Source organism: Lactuca serriola, chromosome 3, assembly GCF_051521515.1.
Source record: "Lactuca serriola cultivar US96UC23 chromosome 3, Lser_US96UC23_V15, whole genome shotgun sequence".
In the NCBI taxonomy this organism is placed as follows: domain Eukaryota; kingdom Viridiplantae; phylum Streptophyta; class Magnoliopsida; order Asterales; family Asteraceae; genus Lactuca; species Lactuca serriola.
Window position 1 is genome coordinate 148,253,280 of NC_136410.1, and position 20,978 is coordinate 148,274,257.

General features: G+C 36.8%; 1 protein-coding gene across 1 annotated transcript; it reads left to right on the top strand.

The window, feature by feature from the left end:
- The first annotated feature begins 2,717 nt into the window (after positions 1-2,717).
- Positions 2,718-5,368, top strand: LOC145093251 (uncharacterized). The gene is made up of 5 exons (XM_079031333.1): positions 2,718-3,118; positions 3,398-3,628; positions 3,721-3,804; positions 4,176-4,305; positions 4,511-5,368. Exons 1-5 carry the CDS (start codon positions 2,826-2,828, stop codon positions 5,147-5,149), a joined length of 1,377 nt encoding a protein of 458 aa, XP_078887459.1. The 5' UTR covers positions 2,718-2,825; the 3' UTR covers positions 5,150-5,368.
- The last annotated feature ends 15,610 nt before the right edge of the window (positions 5,369-20,978 follow it).

Genomic DNA, 20,978 nt, shown 5'->3' on the forward strand with positions numbered 1-20,978 from the left:
TCCCTCAAACTTCATTTCTCTCAAGAAGATAACCTCCCAAACACCAACCTCGCCGGAAAAATCAAGATTGTCGGAGTTATACCTCAAAATTCGACGAAATTTGCGTCATTCGTCCCCATTTTCTGAGCTCTACAAACCCCATTAATTTTTTTCCCGATCCATACCCGGAACATTGGGCGCTGACCACCCACATCTTCGACTTTTCGGCCAACTCTGGCCACTTCTTGCGATTCTGACACTACCAAAGCGTCTCTTTTATAACGAGCACATGAGACAAAATTTGCAAAAAATAATATTAATAATAAATAAATAAATAAATAAATTATACCCTCAAGAAATGAAAAAAACATCGTCTCTAACACCAACATATAAATACCACCCAACTGAACGGTATTGGTAAGCAACATCTTGCTCTTTCATTAGACCTTCCAGTATGCATACAACGAAATGGGTCGTGGTCTAGGTGGCCAAGACCATGGTTAGTGCACACCATCCCGGACCCTAGTGGTTCTTAGTGGTCGTGGTGAATTGTTCTCCATACCACGAATCACTATCTCCAATCAAATTATTTCTCTCTTTGTCTCTCTCTAACTTTTTCTACCTCTCTCTATAATATATATATATATATATATATATATATATATATATATATATATATATATATATATATTAAAAAATTTAAAAATAAGAGGTATATAATGGTAGGTATCTCATAGCTTTAGTGGTTGGATATGATGATGCGGTGACACCCACCACTATAATGGTTAATGATGGATATAACGGATGACCTTATAACGTTACCATTGCTCTTGTACTCTCTCAAATAAACACCCTCTAACTTGTCGGTAAAAACATAGCCTCGTGCTATCGGATTATGATTGTCCTTACTTTTTATTTTTATTTGTGATCAACATTTAAATGATCTCGTAGTATCAAGCATATCCACCATTTTAACACGTTCAATCTCTCCATTGAATACCCTCTCCCGAACTTGGTTGCATTACAAAATGTAGTAAAATTCGATATGTATTTCATTAGTTATAAACCTTACTTTGAATTTTAGCCAAATTTTGACTAGTCAAAATATTAACAGTTTGTATCTTCAAAAGTTGATCATGATTACCCATTCACTCCTTCAAAGAAAATTAATCCATTGAATTGGAAAAATGTGAATAGGAATGGCTGGAGGGACTGCACATCTTCTCGTCCGAGTCAAACCTGTCGGAGATCTTGTTATCCATCGTACCACGTGTACCTATAATATTCCATATCGTTGGCTTAACACGCTGAAAATTCATACACATTGTCGATGAAATATCGTTTTCACGTCAAGCCAAATTTCCAACTCAACCAATAATACCTAATAGTCCAATATATATGTAATAATTATACATATGTCTTTTTGTAAATAATATTATCTTCAAATAGTATTTATCTTCGAAATAACATTATTTATGATACGATGTTATAACACTTGGCCATGAGAGGATATACAAATTTGTCGTACTTTTATTTTTGGGTTCGACATTGGTATAGGGCCAATAAATGCATGTAAGGAGACAATTCCCATTTTTTCTATTATATTAGATGTAATTTCGCGTGTTTTAAAGGTTTATAATTATATAGTTAAAATATTTATTGTGAAATTTTTATTTTCTTTAGATATGTTTGAATTTATTTTTTTAAGCATGTATTTTGATCACTTTATATATATAATACTAATTTATGAAAGAATATATATATATATATATATATATATATATATATATATATATATATTTACACAATAAGTTCCTATTAATGTAATTAATTCTTGATCAATACTAATTAAATAACATGATTTCATATTAATATATTAGAACTTATAATATATTAATAAATCATAAATAACCTTTTTCTCAAAAGTCCATCCTATCAAATTGCTCTGGTGAAGGCAACCTAAATGGACCATACTACTATCGGATCAAGTACATAACAATTATAGTGATGAGCTTAGACACCTAATCCAACAATTTTCGTGTTAGGTTACGAGTTAAGTCGAGAATTGTCATCCCTAGCCGATGTATTCACAAATAGCCTTCCACGACCCATGTTTGAACACTATTGAGCCAAGCTTCGGGGGTGTTTGGCTTAGCTTTTCACAGCCAAAAGTCCTTTTTGTAAAAGAAAAAAAACAAAAAGATGTTTGGCAAACTAATAACTTTTGGAGTTTTAATACAAGAAAAAACAACTTTTTGGAAAAGTCAGAAAATCCTAACTTTTTGTAACTTTTTGGAAAAGTTCTTTTGAGCTTTTAAAAGCTAAGTCAAACATGCCATTCGTGTCACTCTACCACCACTAAGCTTATGGGTGGGGAGAGTTTAGCAATAAGCTTAAGAGTGCATTGACCCTATCAGTTGGAAAAATATTTATTTATTTATTTTAGAACTACAAGTTATTATATTTGTTGATGCATATGTTTTTATTCTTATGTATATCTTTTTCTTATCTTCTTGCACCCTTTTTATTGTATATAACAATCAAATACATATCTCTGTCACCTCAAGGGGTAACTTTTGCAAATCATACGTAGAATGTCAATATTTGCCTATATTGGTTCAAACCCACATATAAAATTGGGCTCACATTTGATACTTATATCTTATAATTTGGGCTTCTAAAAATTAAAATTGCCGTCAAAAGCCCAAAATTCAACCTTAAGAGCTGTGCATGTCTTTTCATATTCGCCCACCATCACGCAGAACGAGGTTGTATCTACCGCTACAAAAATCCGACCGTTGGACCTTCGCCATTGATACACAGAGCACACCGGACAAGGTTCAACAATGGTGACGATGAGCGATACAGCTACACAACCTCTAGATACCTCAACCCCTAACACTCAAACAATGAACTACTGCGATTCTACTCCAAAGCTCTCTTCCGATTACGAAAAATGCCGAGAGCAAAGAATCAAAGAGAATCTTGAAAGATTGCAAAAGCTCGGGATTCATGATCTATCTCTTAAGCTGAAATCTATGAAACCGAATACCAATAGGAGAAACAACAAACCCTATAAAACCCCTAATCGCTGTATTTCCCCTTTGCCCTCTTCCGTCCCCTCTCGTCGATCCTCAAGGTTCGCTTCCTTTTTCTTTAGTATTATTACTTCTATTGTTGTCTAATCTGCATTTTGAAGTGAAATTTTGTTTCTGATGTGTTTGTAGGGTTTATAGTTTTGTGGGGTTTATGCTTTGAATAAGACTCCATTAATTTTCAGTCTACTGTCTTTGTTTCTTCCTATTTTTTCAGTTCTTTTGCTTTTTACTATTGTTTAATCTGCATTTTGAAACGAATTTATTTTTCCGATGTGTTTGTAGGGTTTATAGACTTAAGGGTTGTATGATGTGCTTTGTAGGTTGCAGAATACACCAATAGTTAGCTACACAGAGGTTGATCTATCTAAAAAAGCTAAAGATGATACTAATGTGTGGATGGAAGAGCATAAAAGACCTGAAATTTACACAGAAGAACATGAAAAGCTTCTGGGGGACACTAAAATGGAGTGGACTCTTTTTGTTGATGGATATGGAAAAGATGGCAAGAAAATCTATGATCAAGTTAGAGGAAAGACATGTCATCAATGCAGGTATATTAAATCACACTTTTTGACCATTTTCATCTTTCTTGTTTCTTGTTCTTCAATTCTTTAATGATTTACATTTTTCGAATTCATTGCAGACAAAAAACACTCGGTCATCGCACACATTGCATCAAATGTAACCTTGTTCAAGGCCAATTTTGTGGAGATTGTTTGTATATGAGGTATATATATAGATTCTTTCTTTATGTATTTCAATTTTAAAAATCAAGAAACTACCCATAATAGTACAATTGATTTGTGTAAACTATATGTATCTAGTGGGCCATGTGTATCTGATTTAAATCTCATATGATTTTATGTCAGTCATCTAGTGGGCCCATGTGTATCTGATTTAAATCTCATATAATTTTATGTCAATCATCTAGTGGGCCCATGTGTACCTGATTTAAATCTCATATGATTTTATGTCACTCATCTAGTGGGCCCATGTGTACCTGATTTAAATCTCATATAATTTTATCTCAGGCATCTAGTGGGCCTGTGTATCTGATTTACATCTGATATGATTTATTTTTATTAAATAAATATACAGATACGGGGAGAATGTTCTAGAAGCAATGCGGAATCCGGATTGGATTTGTCCGGTTTGTCGTGGGATTTGTAATTGCAGTTTGTGTCGTCAGGCAAAAGGGTGGGCCCCAACGGGTGTTCTTTATAGGAAGGTTTGTTCATATTTCCTTTTAACTACCTTTATATATGTTTTCTTTAGTGGTAAATTCTAGAAATAACAATGTGCTTTCATTTATTTATTTTTTCTTATTGCATTTGTTCATATTATACTTTCAAATTTTTTTTTACCACAAATTAACAAAAGTATGTTGCTATTTCTTTTGTATATGACTTTTTTTTATGTGGATGATTTACTAGATTTCAAGTCTTGGGTATAAATCGGTTGCACATTATCTCATTCAAACTCATCGGGCTGACTCTAATTCTGAGAAGAATGAGAAGACTGAAAATTCTGTTTGTGCTAAACGGTCATTACCCTTTTCAAAGGAAGATGTTGAGGCTCAAAAGGTGATTGAAATACAATCATCGGATGAATCCGGGGGTAAAAATGTCAAACTAGAAAGTGGACAAGATGTATCGGAACACAAGAATCCAGAACCAGAGATCGTGTCTGGAAATGGTATTGCAACAAACGAAGGGATTAAGGACAAGGAACCACCGGAATTGGAATTTGATGAAGGTTTAAGTCCGGAATCGGAATGCACGATTCTGGAGAACACAAATCCGGAAATGGAATGCAAGATTCCAGAGACAGGTAAAGACGAAAACAAGAATACAAATTCGGAGTTGGAATACAAGATTCTGGAGAGGGAGGTGGATGAAGGTGAAGATGGAAACAAGAAGACACTTAACAAATCTAAAGACAACAAAACAGACAATGAGGGCAAAATCGTCATTACACCAGAAACAAAACCAGGGTCTCGAAAGAAACGCCAAATGGTCATGGTAGAGAATAGCATTGCTGGAAGACTTAGGTCTAGACGCAGATGCATTTGAAGATTTTTTTTTTCTTTGATTTCTTGTTTATTTCATGTGTTTTAAAGAATTGAATCAAGAAAAGGGGGATTTATGCTGCAAGAACATTTATTTTGGGTTCTTTAAGGTTTTTTCTTGCAGCATTTTTTGTTCATTGTAGCCCTTGATGACTTGATGTAATTTAATTTACAATTTGGTTAAACCGATGGTTAATTTAAATTGTGTTTTTAACGTTTTCAACCTAACATCAAAACTCAATTTTTACTCCATATTTAGTGTTGAACATTTACAACTTAACATTATTTCTTACACTATTTTTGTGATTGTAAATAATTAGTAATAAAACCCAAATCAGGAAAACTCAAATATTCCATCTCCCCCACAAGTCATAATTGGGACTGAATTGAAGCAATGGATGAGGAAGGTTCAATGTATTTAACAAAGAATACAAACAACACTTATTATCCCTCTTGTTCTTTGTATCTATATTAGTGATATTTAGTTAGTGAAAAGTAAGGGCATCTCTAATGTTGTATTCTTACATTACATTGATAGTCTATAAATATTTAATTCTAGGAGCAAAAATAAACGGATGTGTATGTAATTAGTTTAAAAATATACGTATATATTAAGATGTTTGTTTTCGAAAATGTAAAATGTCTACTATTTCTATAAAAGAAGTGGTCAAACGTCTTGCAATCTACATACTGCAAAAATAAATTGTTTGTTTGTTTTTACGTTTGCCTAACATATTTATTTATCTTGTTTATAAAATTCATATTCAAAATCCATTTTATATTGATAAAAAAATACATAGCAATATCACAATTTCATAAATCGAGAAATAGCAAGGCTTTTTATCTATTTGTTTATTATACTATCTTAATTTTATTTATTTAAGTTACAATTTTGTATTTTAATTTTTTTATTAAATTTTATTCATTAAAGAATTATCTAATTATAACTTTTAGATTTTTACTTTTTGTTGTAACATTATATTTAAAAAAACAAATAGATCTATTTTTTCAATAAAAAATATATTTAGATAGTTCTTACAGTTTAAGATATATATATATATATATATATATATATATATATATATATATATATATATATATATATATATATATATATATATAATATTAGAATGATTAAAAGTATGACTTTTTTTTCTTTTATATTTGATTTGAGATTAGTAACTTGAAGAGTTTTAGGCATTTTTTTTTTTAAATTTTAGAACTTCCAAGTGGTATGCAAATATTAGAAGTTGTCCATGTTTGTGTTAAGAACATGACGGAATTTTTTTTTTAAGTTTGAAGTCTTCTAAAAAAAGTAAACATCTACCAAATAAAAATATTTTTGCATATCATTTAGAAAAAAATGATCTAATTCTTTTTGAAAAAAAAAAACAAACATCACCTAAGATATTTATAAATTATATATAAACCTTTAAAAAGTCATTAAATGCATTTAACCTACTTATACATTCATTTAATATAGAATGTTTATATTAATTAAACAAAAATAGAATATTTTTTATAAATTTAAAAAATAAAAATTTTACAATATCTTTTTTGAGAAAAAATATATTTTATATTGATTTTATGTAGGGTGTGTTTGGTGCACCACAATTAACTGATAAGTTAACTTATTTTTCAAGCTTTTTTAAGTTATCATATTTAGCAAGCCAAAAAGTAGCTTAGAAGTTAGTTTTTTAAAAAGCGACTTACTCTATGTTTGATGTACTAACTGAAAAGCTAGTTGTTAGTAGAAAAACTAATTGATAGTTGAAAAACTAGCTGTTAAATGAAAAACTAGCTGATAGTTGAAAAGCTAGCTGATAAAAAATAACATTTGGTAAAAGTAGCTAAAAAGCTAGTTGAAAGATATAAAATTATATTTATGAGAATGCATTTATATAATTAATTAAGGGAATATTTGGAAAACTATTAAAAAAAGCTAGTTTAAATAGCTTTTTAAAAAAACTAACTTATAAGCTACTTTTTGGCTTGTCAAACACGAAAACGTAAAAAAGTTCGAAAAATAAGCTAGCTGTAACGTACCAAACACAATCTTAGACTAGTTTTTTTAGGAGCATTTTTTTTCAAATATACCCCTTTATTAATTATAGAAACACATTTTTTTAAATGTCCTTGTATGTCATTTTATATTTTGCAGCTAGCTTTTCAGTTAGTTTTACCAAACGATATTTTTTATCAACTAACTTTTCAGCTAACAAATAATTTTATTAACAGATAGCTTTTTAGCTATCAACTAGCTTTTTCAATAACAACTAACTTTTCAACTAGTACGCCAAACATTAGGTGTGTTTGGTACAGAGCGTTTGACAAAACGCTTCGTTTTTAACGAAAAGCCTCATTTGACAATTGTAACAGAATATTTTTTACCATAAAATTTTTCACTTTTATAATAAGAAAAACCACCAATGTCATAAAAACCAAGTCATGAAAAATCCCACATACATCAATACAATCATCCAAATCAGTTTATCAAAATGTGAAAATCATAAAATTTGCAAGCCAGAGTGTATAGTCAAGTCTTCTCCTTCCCGCGATCCTCTAAAGTACCTGAAACATATTTAATCCACAAATATAATTACGAAGCTTAGTGAGTTCCCAAAATATTACATACAACTCGACAAAATAAACAACTATGAGTTAACAACAACCCTGTGGATTAACAACATATTTTAGGGGTTATCAGCAACCCTCGAGACTAATAGCAGTCCCGTGGACTCACAACAGTCCATGAGATATGAACATCATAATTTCATAGATAACATCAGTCAACAAATAAGACTCAGTTAGTCAACATGCATATACTAAAACATAGGTAATATAGTGAGAAGACTCACCTCACAAGTAGCAGCTAATTACCACAATTCACACATGGTAGACAAGTACAAAATATGCACCTAATCAACAATAAAGAAGTACCCTTTTCAAACTATGCTCACAACCTAATTTTAACCAAAAGTCAACAAGTCAAAGTCTACAATCTACTTTCTAAGCCCCATATACCAAATATAGTATGCATGGCGTAGAAGCTACGAGGTTACGAGCCAACATCAGGCTACGCCCTGCGTAGCAAGATGTATGTCCTACGTACTAAGCCTAAATGCTAATTGATTCATTAAGCTATTAATTCAGACAACTAACTCATCAAACTTCCCAATATGAACTATATGGACGTCTTAATGGATAAAGTCCCTGACTTTATCCATTTGCATGTAATAAATGAGTAATAATCCAAGCCCTAAGTCCAGGAAATGTACCAATGCTCAAGATCTCATGCATGGGGGTGAAAGCGAGTGTTCAAAATCTCAAAGTTTATGGTTCTACAACCCAATAACAGCATGAAGTGGTCTTCAAATGGTTTGGAGTACAACATACTCACTATAACCAAAGTTATGGGACAAAAAGCACACTAACTAGATCTAACATGAAGGATTGCCAAGATGGAAACTTTATACCTCTTAGAGGTGGAAAACAAGCTGAAGAATCTGGATCTACAAGGCTTGGACTCTTAGATGCTTCTCCAAGGATCTTCTTCTTCAAAGGAGGACACACACAAACACATAGAACCTCAAAAAGGATTAGGGTTACGAAAGGGAAGTTGTGGAGGATGGAGGTTGGTCATAAGAAAGGTATCAAGGGGTTAAGGTCCTTTAAATAGAGCTCAAAAATATGAATTTAAGGTTTTTACTCTACGCCACTACGCCCTGCATAACCAAGATTACGCTCTGTATAGTGGGTAAAAACCCCCGCATGAGATTAATGAATTAATCCTTAAGTACTTCATTACCTACGCTCTGCGTACTTCCCGATTTCATAAAAAATATAACTTAAAAAAATCATAAGAAAATATACCTGAGGAATGGGTGTTATAATTCTCCCCCACTAGAATCCGAATTCGTCCTTGAAGTCCTCAACTGCGAATAGATCGGGATAATGATCGTGCTTCTCCTCCTTGGGCTCCCAAGTCCACTCGGATCCCTTCCAGTGTTACCACTAAACCTTGACCAGACTCACTACCTTGTTCTGTAAGGCCTTCAATTTTTTTATCAGTAATCATTATTAGCCGCTTAACATAATTCAGACGGTAATCCAGTTGTATATCATCCAAGGGTACTACAATGGTCTCATATGCCATAAACTTCTGCAACTGGGATACATGGAAAGTGTTATGAATCTGACTGAGCTCTTCTGGTAAGTCCAAACAGTAGGCTACCTTGCCCACCCTAGCTGTCACTCGGAAAGGACCAGTAAACCTGGGACCCAACTTGCCCCGCTTTCTGAATTGGATGACGCCTTTCCTAGGAGAAACCTTTAGAAGTACCCATGACCCTATGAAACTCCAACTCAGATCGACGTCGGTTGGCATAGATCTTTTGGCGACTATGTGTTATCTAAAGTCTCTACCTAACCTGCTGAATAAACTTTATCGTCTTGAGCATTATCTATGTGCTCCCCATGACCCTATGGCTAACCTCTACCCAACAAATCCGGGTCTTGCACTTCCTCCCATAGAGGAGCTCAAAGGGTGGCATACCAATGTTGGCGTGATAGTTGTTGTTATACGAAAACTCATCTAAAGGGAGGTAGGAGTCCCAAATCCCACCGAAGTCTAGGACACATGCCCTCAGCATATCCTCAAGAGTCTGAATGGTCCGCTCACTCTGTCTGCCCATTTGCGGATGGTAGGTGGTGTTAAGGTGTAACTAGGTACCCAAATCCTCGTGGAACCTTTTCCACAATCTAGAAATGAAACTGACATCCTGGTCTAAAACAATCGAAGTAGGCACCCCATGGAGAGCAACCACCTCACGAACATAAATGTCAGCTAACGTTTCAGCCGACGAGCACTCCTGGATGGCCAAAAAGTGAGCATGCTTGGTCAACCAATCAACAATCACCCGGATAGCGTCCAAAATCTTTGCAGCCCTAGGCAACTTCGTGAAGAAATACATGGTGATTTGCTCCTATTTACATAACGGGACCTCCAGAGGTTGCAATTTGTCATGAGGGTGCTGATGTTCGGCCTTGTCCTTCCGGCAGGTCGGACACCGCTCCATGAACCAGGCTATATCCCTTTTCATAAAGGGACACTGATAATTATGTATCAGATCATGGTACATCTTTTTCGCTCCCGGGTGGATAGAGAATCTCAATTTGTGTGCCTCATCCAACAAAATATGTCGGGTCCTGCCCGCATAAGGCATCCAAATCCTACCATGTAGTGTTAACAATCCTTGACTATCATAATCAAAAACTGACATTTTATGAATCACCTACTCACTCTTCTGATTTTCCACCTTGATAACCTCCATCAGAGCAGACCTGGTCATCTCCAATACTGGAGTCACTACTGTCATCCTCACACATACATCCTGAATTGGGGTGTTGACATGACTCTATGTGTTTGCCACCACGTTGGCCTTACCGGATGGTACAAAATATCACAGTCGTAGTCCTTCACTATGTTAAACCATCTTCGATGCCTCATATTCAAATTAGGATGATCCATCAGATACCTAAGACTCTTGTGGTCTGTAAATAGTACACCGGACTCCATACAGATAGTGACGCAAAATCTTGAGAGGGAAGGCTACTTCCCCTAACTCCAGATCATGAGTAGGATACTTTGCCTCATGAGGCTTTAGTTGCCTTGAAGTGTAAGCAATCACGTTCCCTCTCTACATCAGAAATGCACCCAAACCCATGATAGATGTGTCGCAGTATACCACAAAATCCTCAACTCCCTCAGGAAGGGTAAGCATTGGCGCCTCATAAACCTTCTATCGAAGAGTCTCACATGTTGGCTACTACTCAGGCCTCCAACGGAAGGTGACATCCTTCCTAGTCATTCTAGTAAGAGGAACTGCAATCTTAGAGAAATCCCTGATGAATCTCCGATAATACCCTACCAACCCGAGGAAACTTTGAATCTCAGATGGAGACTTCAGAACTTCCGACCGCATAATCGCCTCAATCTTGGTCGGGTTTACCAATATACCATCCTGGTTAACGAGGTGCCCCAAAAACTGGAGCTCGCGCAACCAGCACTCACACTTGGAGAACTTGAAGTACAACCTCTCGGCCCTAAGAATCCCAAGAAGCTCTCACATATGCTCCTCACGCTGCTCCTTGGTCTTGGAATAGACCAAAATATCATTAATGAAAACAATCACTGAACGATCCAACATGGGCCTACACACCCAGTTCATGAGATCCATGAATGTTTCCGGTGCGTTAGTGAGCCCGAAAGGCATCACCAAGAACTCATACTGCTTATAGCGAGTTCGGAAAGCCGTCTTCAAGATATCCTCCTCCTGAACCCTCATGTGATGGTAACCGGACCTCAAGTCAATCTTGGAAAACCAAGATGCCCTCTGCAACAGATCAAAAAGGTCGTTGATACACGATAATGGATACCAGTTCTTCACTATCAATTTGTTCAACTCCAGGTAATCAATGCACATCCGGTGTGAACTATCTTTCTTCTCAAAAAAAGGATCAGTGCTCCACACGACGAGCTACTAGGCCAACTAAACTCCTTCCCCAACAGCTCCTGCAGCTGTGAGGATAACTCATGCATCTCTGGTGGTGCAAGGCGATATGGCACATTCTCTATCAGGGCAGCACCAGGGATCAAATCGATCCTGAACTCGACTTGTCTCTCGGGAGGAATGCCAGGAAAGTCCTTTGGGAAAACATTGGGGAACTCCCTCAAGATAGGGACATCAAAAACTGACTTCTCCCTTTCAACCCATGTGTCGACCATATACACAAGATATCCCATACATCCATGCTGAACGCACTGCCTCTCCCTGGAGGCGGAACAAAAAGTTGATCAAACCCTAGTACCCTCACCATAGATGGTCAACACTCCCCCACTATGGTCGCGAATTGTCACTAACTGATTCTCGATGTCAATCAGTGCCCCAAACCGACTCAGCCAATCCATATCCGAAATCACACAGACATCTCCCAACGCAATAAGAATAAGATCAATTGGAAATCCGACACCAAAAATCTCCAATACATAATTCCGGTAAATCTCAGTCGCCGAAACTATGCGATCATCAGCTATAGTGACCTTTAAAGGTTGAGCTAGGGCCTGAAGAGCAACACTGAAACCTCTACAGAAAGATGTAGATACAAAAGACCGACTAGCACTCGAGTCAAATAACACCAAGGCATGTACAAAATTCACAAGAAATGTACCTAATAGAATTACATCATAATCCTAAACAATAAAATCATTTAGCAGGAATATAAAACGGCTACATACCAGCGATGACATCGGGTGCTACTCTGGCCTCCTCCGTAGTCAACTGGAAAGCTCGACCCCTGGCCTTTGGGGTCTCAACCTTCCCCTGATGCCCATAAGTGATGTGTAGGGTCGTAGGAGTAGGAGTCTGAACCGGCTTCGCTACAAGAAGCGGACATTTGGTCTTTACATGGCCTACCTGGTTGTAGCTGAAACAAACTCGAAAACCCTTCGGTATCTCCTTTGCAAAGTTCCCGACCTTGCCACATAAGTGGCATATTGATCTCGATCAATAGGGAACCTCATGACCCTTGTCGCACTTACTGCAAGTGCGGATCCTCTGACCTCCTGCTCTCGAATTAATTGGCTTTACCTGCTTAGTCACCAGTTGCAACTGGACTGGTCTCATATCTCTACTCTGAGATGCATACTCTGGACAAAACAAATCTATCTCATGGAACATCATGGTGATCTGCGTCACCGTATCTGTCGTCTTCCAGAGCAATAGGTACTCCTGAGCCAATCGCTCCCTCTCCACCAAAGGAACATACTCTTTTAGAAACATCTCAAAAAATTGGTCCCATGTCTCTATGGCCTTTACCATAGGTGATAAATCAGCAATCATGAACTTCCACCAGCCCTTCGCTCCTAAGCAAAGTAGGTTCAATGCAAAGCGAACCCTCAAATCATTCGGACAAGAGCATGTATAGACACATCCCTCAACATCAGTGATCCACCTCATCATAGCAATCGGATCCTAAAATCTGTCAAACTGTGGGGGCTTCGTGTTGGTGAACTCCCGATACTGCATCGAATCACCCCCGTGGGACCTTGCAGCGGCGACAACTAGATTGGCTGCAACACCAATAGCCTCGATGACAGCATCGTTGTGGCCACCTCCGCAGCAATGATCCTATGGATCTCATCATCACTGACACCCTGCCTCTCTGGGCCTATGAAGCCTAAACCTCGGGTAAACACCATACTAAAATACACAAGAAAAAGGTCAAAACCAGACTAAAAACATGACAAGCATATAGTCCACTCAATTCGTTAATACCATCGAGACTCCATCTAAACCACATACGGATCCTGTGCTTTTAGTAGTACAAGCCTATACTACCTTCCACACCTATGTGTAGTTGATTTAGATCCCCCCAAGGTCCCTAAATGCACAAACACCTGCTCCCAAGGAATACAATACACATACACCTAGGTGCTTGAAGAGCTACAAATAAACCTCTAGATACACATCTTACGTCTCTGCTCAGCTACTGCTCTGATCCGTAAGAAGTCTTTGCTAACCTTTCTAATGACTTCATGTAATCCAATTGTACATAATCCAGAATCAATGGACATTCGAATAAAAGACCCCACCCCAATACCACAACCAAACAAGGAATAGGAAATTAGGCCAAACCAAACATTGTAAGGCTATAAAATCCTAACTATGCATAACCATGCGGTTTACACGAAATAATTAGCAATCTTAGCTTCAACCCCTAGAAAAACATTCACAAGAATCTCGTAGGCTATATGACATCACAAAAATCAGGCAACCCTATCCTGCAAGTCCTGAAGGATCCATAGCCTACCAACTAACATGCATTTCTATCAGCTCAATAACAACAACTACAAAACAACATAAAACACAAATATGAATATTTTGGGAGATTATTGCCCCGAGCTTCAGCTGACTGTACACTCTGCTTACTTCGTTCCCTTCCTCAAAATTTCATTGTAAAAAGGTTTGTAAAACTTTCAAATCCTTATTTGATTTTGGAATCCCACGAATGTCCATCCAATTCTCTCAAACCAAGGCTCTGATTATTGGATAAGGTGTCTAAGTCCATAAATATATTTGGTATGTACTTGACCCGATTTAGCATGGTCCATTTGGGTTGCACTTCACCAGAACAATTTGGACTTTTGAAAAGAGGATTTTTTATGGTTTATTAATACATTATAAGTTATAATATATTAATATGAAATCATATTATTTAATTAGTATTGATCAAGAATTAATTTGGAATTAATTTTATGATCAAAAGAGACTAATTAAATAAATGAGGATTGATTGTGTAAGTCATTCATTCTTGTAAAGTGGGCTTATGATCCATGATTCTTTATGTTGGTCTAAACCAATGTGGTGACCCATGGATACTTCATGTAGGTTAAACCCATGGAGCATAAGGAATGTGGAAAGTCATGCACATTAGGGTTTTCATGGTGTAACCCTAATCATGACTCACTATATAAGTAACCCCCTAGCTATCAAATTCGGCACTAGTGAGTGTGTGCAAAAGTGTAGCCGATTTTGTGAGCAAAGGATTCCTCTTCCAAGTATTCCAAGTGTTAGTGTTCATTTGTGATTCCACTTGAGGCATTCACATTATTGGTGCTAGGCTCTTAAAGCTCCAAGCAACAAGCTACAAGAAAAGGTATGTTATCTAACTTGTTTTATTACCCAAGTATCAAAGTTTTGTATGCTAGTTAGGGTAATACCTTGGAAATTGAAAGTTTACATGTATAATAGAGAAAACATAGATCCAAGGTATTTAGGGTTGCATGTACACCTTAGGAGTGTTAGAATGCTCAAAAACCTTCAGTGGTATCAGAGTCTAGGCTTGTTTTCAATTATACTTGATGCTACTTGCTTAGAAATGCTGTAAAAATCAAAATTCTGCTGTCTGGACAGTGGACTCACCGAGTCCCTTTACAAAATAGGCCAACTCGTCGAGTTTGTTCATACACTTGACGAGTTGGAGCCCCTGAGTACAGATTTTCGAGTTTTAAAGCTAGAATTGGACTAGGATCATTACTCTAAACTGTTTTTGAACTTATAAACCTATTTTTGATGTAGTAATGATCATGCTTATCCAATTCAAAAGATAATTGTCAAAATTTCATGTTTTATATTAGTTTATATGATTAGTCTAATTACATGAAATTTATTTGATTTGAATTGTCTTGTTCATATGAGTTTAATCTAGAACTTGAACATGCTTGTTAGTTTAGTTGATGATTTTAATGGACTCCATAACTTGTCCTCAAGTTATGGAATTCCAAAAGTTTTTCATTTAAATGAATCGTTAAAAATCATAGGTTATAGAAAATGAAGATTCTCATTTTAAAATCCTTTAAAATCATATGTTATGAAGTTGAAAAGTTTTGAAGAGTTTCAAAATTTTCCCTCAAGTTTTGGAATTTGTAAACTCACACACAATTAATACTTTAATTCCAAACCCTAGAATTTTAAAAGTTTAAAATTTAACCCTTATACTAACATAATCTTATAAGTTTAATATATATATATATATATATATATATATATATATATATATATGTATGTATGTATAAGAACAAATCAGTCTTACCGTTAGCATACCTCATTCACGAAGCTGGTCTATAAGGGGGGGGGTATAAAGCTACTGCCTATAAAATGGTGGTTTAATGGGTGTCCATTCTCACCCACCACTTCCTTGACTGGTGGAGGGTGGTTAGCCGAACGGGTAGGATAGGACATTAATTCTCATTAACTATAATCATAATTATAAAGTAACTAAATGTTTTATAAATTCCCAATCTTAGTTACTTTAGGAAAATGTGAAATTGATACTAACCCATGAAATTACACTTTGCACCTTACCAAGTCGTTAGTGGAGCGTGTGTGGTTAACCGACACACTAACATGGGCTAGTAAGGGTGGCAAAGGGTAGCTTAATGTTTGTCATAGATCGATGGAGCGTTTGTGGTTTACCGGAACATCGATTAGGTGATAAATGACTTTAAGAGTACCAAGTATATTTGCATGGTTATTCATACCTTGTTTGTGATCCTCGGTATCCCAGTCACAAACTTGAAGGGCATAATCGAGAATTAAACATGTCATTGAAAAGTTCCTTGAGTCTCAAAAGAATATAGGAATTTTAATTCATCTAAAACCTAATAATCAATTTCGTTTTTCATGGTGGAAATTGGTAAATCGTCATTTACCTACCTTCAAATATTTTGCAATTTGGATTACGGCATCCCTCTTCTAAATTGTAAAATCTTGTGTTGGGTCCTAGCCTTAATATTTCATTTTGGGTGTTATATTAAGGACTCTATATCTAATCTAAACTTTGTCTTTCTTCTTTTTCAGATGTCTTCCAACAATGCTTCTTGCTCAAACCCTACCGTCTCCTTCTCTCTCATGAACCTTTGTGGGTGAGTCATCTTCGATGGAACAAATTTAAATGATTAGATTAGGAACATCAGGATGGTCACGTGCTATGAGGACAAGGAATATGTCCTTGACAAGGAGCTTAAGGTCATCGATGAGTCTTCTGCTACTCCCGAGGAGATTGCTGAGTACACTACCCATGAGAAGGATGCCACTAAGGTATCTTGTATCATGCTAGCGACTATGACAGCAGAACACCAAAAGTCATATGAGGACATCTACCCTTTTGAGATGCACCAAGACCTAATGGAAAAATACCATCAGCATGCACATCAAGAGAGGTATGAAATCATCACCTCCATGATAACAACTAAAATGAAGGATGGAGAGTCCATCACGGCCCACTTGCAAAAAATGCAAAGATTTGTGGACAGTTTGCTTAAGTTAAATGTGAACTTTGATGAGGAGCTGGCTATAGATATCATTCACCACTCCTTACCTCCATGTTATGATCTGTTCCTCATGACCTATCATATGAACAAGGAGGAGGTCACACTTAGCAAACTTCAAGGACTTTTGAGGACTGTTGAAAGTAGTCTCAAGGGTAAGAATGTTGTCACCACTCCTACTACTGCCCCAGCCATTGAAATCGGGCAAGGCAAGGGAAAGAAGAGGAAGACCCCTTCCAAGGGTCATAAGGGAAAGTCTCTTGATGGGTCCTCTTCAAGCAAGACTAAAGTCGGTCCTGCTGCTCCCTCCTCCAACCCAAAAGAAGCAGAGTGCTTCAATTGTCATGATAAGGGGCACTTGAAGTGAAGCTGCCCTAAGTACTTGCAGGATGTTAAGGATAGGAAAGTAAAACCCACCCATGCAGGTATTTACACTATATTGTCTAATAAGTCACCGCATACTAATTCTTAGGTCCTTGATACATGTTGTGGTATTCACATTTGTTCTGATTTTCAGGGACTAAAAAGAAGTGAGGACGTGGAGCACGGGATGATAAACTTAATCATGGGGAATAGGAAAGCTTCACTTGTCACCAAGATTGGAGTTTATTCTTTATTGCTTTGCAGTGGGTTAAAATTAGGTTTGAATAATTGCTATTACTCATCTGAAATGGCGAGAAATATTATTTCTTTTCATGGTTTGTACAAACAAGGTTTTAGTTTTTCATTTGATAATGAAAGCGGTGCAATTAATGCTTTTCATAATGATGTATTTTATTTAAAGCATTGCCTTGTAATGTTTTATATGAAATTGTGATGGTTGTAGACAACTTAGGAAATAATGTATTGCATATCGATTCTTCCACTAGTTTGGATAAAGCATCCTTGTGGCATTGTCGTCTTGGACATGTAAACAAGAAGCGCATAGGACAACTCCAAAAGGCTGGAGTCTTGGAATCATTCGACTTAAAGTCAGAGGATAGTTGTGAATCTTGTTTGCTTGGAAAGATGACTAAGTCACCCGACCGGTTCTTGTGAGAGGGGTGAAGGTTTTTTGGACCTCATAAACACAGATGTATGTGGACCCTTTAGAACCTCCACAAGGGATGATAATCGCTTCTATATTAATTTTACTAATGATTATAGTAGATATGGTTATGTATACTTAATCAAACATAAGTCAGAAACCTTTGAAAGATTCAAAGAGTTTAAGAAAGAAGTGGAGAATCGGCTGGGCAGGAAGATAAAGATGCTCCGATCCGATCAAGGTGGAAAGCATCTTAGTATCGAGTTCCTTGGCTATCTTAAGGAATGTGGAATTTTTTCATAATTGATACCTCCTAGGACACCACAACTTAATGGTGTGGCCGAGAGGCGAAATCGAACCTTATTGGACATGGTTTGTTTCATGATGAGTCGAGCTTCGTTACCTATCTCATTTTGGAGGTATGCTTTAGAGACTGTTGCCCATATCCTTAATCTAGTCCCTACCAAGAAGGTTGCCAATACACCTCACGAGATGTGGACATGGAAGGTTCCCTCGTTATCACACATCAAGGTTTGGGGTTGCGAGGCTTTCGTGAGACGTGAGACTTATGACAAGCTCAAATCTCGGAGTGAGAGGTGTATTTTCATCAGCTACCCACAAAATTCCTTTGGTTATCACTTCTATAGATCGAGTGACGATATTGTCTTCGTTGCAAGGAGAGGAGTCTTTCCTGAAATAGAATTCATAAGCCAAGGAAACATTGGGAGGCAAATTGACCTTGAAGAGCTTCAAGAGTCAAGAGATGAAGGAACCTCAAACACTAGTGATCAATCTGAGGAGGAAACTCCCGTTGAACCGATTGACGAATCTGTACCTCTGAGGCGTTCTACAAGAGTTAGGAATACACCTAATTTTTATGGTTTCCATATTACTATAGAAGATGATCCATTTATCAGTGATAACACACTGGTAAATTTGGATGAACCTAACAGCTATAAGGAAGCCATGGCAGGCCCTGAGTCTGCAAAGTGGAAAGAGGCTATGGACAACGAGATTCAGTCCATGTATGACAATCAAGTTTGGAACTTGGTTGACAATGTACCGGGTCGTAAGATAGTCGAGTGCAAATGGATCTTCAAGAAGAAGACCGACATGGATGGTAAAGTACACACTTATAAGGCCCGACTGGTTGCGAAGGGCTTTACTCAAACTTTGAGAGTTGACTATGATGAGACCTTCTCACCAGTAGCTAAGATTAAGTCTATTAGGGTTATGCTAGCCATAGCTGCATTTCATGATTATGAAATATGGCAAATGGATGTCAAAACCACTTTCCTTAATGGAAAGTTGGCTGAGGATGTTTACATGAATCAGCCAGAGGGTTTTCTTAATGTAGAGTACCCTAATAGAGTGGGTAAGCTTGAGAAATCTATTTATGGATTAAAACAAGCATCTCGTAGATGGAATCTTTGTTTCGATAAGAAAGTCAAAGAGTTTGACTTTTCGAGAAGCGAGGATGAGTCCTATGTATATGTGAGAGCTAGTGGGAGTATAGTTAGATTTTTGGTACTATATGTGGATGACATACTACTCATAGGAAATGACATCCCAACCTTGCAGGAGGTGATATCCTAGCTTGGGAAGTGTATCGCTATGAAGGACCTTGGAGAAGCTGCATATATCCTAGGGATAAGGATACTGAGAGACATGAGTAAAGAACTAATTAGACTTAGTTAAAGTACCTAATTGGACAAGGTGTTGAAGAGGTTCAACATTCAGAATTCCAAGAAAGGTGACTTACTGATCGAAAGCAATGCCAAACTAAGTAAAACTCAGAGTCTGAGTACAGAGGCTGAGATAGTTTAGATGAGTCGATTACCATATGCTTCCATAGTTGGCTCGATTATGTATGCAATGACTTGTACTCACCCTAATGTGGCCTTTGCTTTGAGCATGGTTAGCAGATATCAGGGGAACCCTGGTAAGGCTCAATGGATCGTGGTAAAGAATATTCTCAAGTACCTACGAAGGACTAAAGACTGGTTTCTTATTCTCGATGGGAGTGATGACTTGATAGTGACAGGGTATAGTGAGGCCAACTTTCAGACCAATAGGGATAATTTCCGCTCTCAGTGGGGCTGGATATTTACCCTAAATGGAGGAGCAGTTACATGGAAAAGTTCCAAGCAGGAGACTGTAGCTGATTCAACGTGCGAATCAGAGTACATAGCAGCAACCGAAGCGGAAAAGGAGGCGATATGGCTGAAGAACTTCATTGGAGACCTTGGAGTTGTACCAGCTATAAAGGCGCCTATGGAGATTTTCTGTGATAGCGACAGTGCGGTTGGCTTAGCCAAGGAACCAAGGGATCATGGTAGATCCAGGCACATTGACAGAAAATATCACTTCATAAGACACAAGATAGAAGAAGGACTCCTTATAGAAAAGAGGGTATCGTCAGAAGAGAACCCGACAGATCCCCTCACGAAGGGACTGAATAGGGTTAAGCATTTGAAGCATGCGAGGCGCACCGGCTGAAAGACGGTATTAGTTTTAATGATTAGATAACTATATCTGAAACTTGTAATAGATGAAATGTAATTGACATTTGATTATTAAATAAAAGTTGTTGTTTATTTATGAGTAAAGTTACTATCTTGTGTTAATTATTTACAATTGTTTCAATTTTGCATGTTTTGACTTCCAAAATAATAAGATTATTCAAACTGTCCACAGTCGATCATATTTTGGAAGTAGGTATTGAATCAAGACTGTCATGAATTTGGATTGTGGATTGTCAGACATTGCTACAACATACATGACTGCTCATAAGTTCTGAGTATTAGATTAAACCCACGCTCACTTGTATCACTTCATGGAATTTATCTCGAGTGACCGGGAAACGATAATATCATGTAAGTCTTCAAACCAATAGATATGAGTTGTTGACTATGA

Bases quoted from the DNA above. Each gene is read 5' to 3' on its own strand.
- LOC145093251 (XM_079031333.1), top strand. From the start codon at position 2,826: ATGGTGACGATGAGCGATACAGCTACACAACCTCTAGATACCTCAACC. The intron at 3,629-3,720 runs GTATATTAAATC...AATTCATTGCAG, and splicing joins AAGACATGTCATCAATGCAG to ACAAAAAACACTCGGTCATC. The intron at 4,306-4,510 runs GTTTGTTCATAT...ATGATTTACTAG, and splicing joins CGGGTGTTCTTTATAGGAAG to ATTTCAAGTCTTGGGTATAA.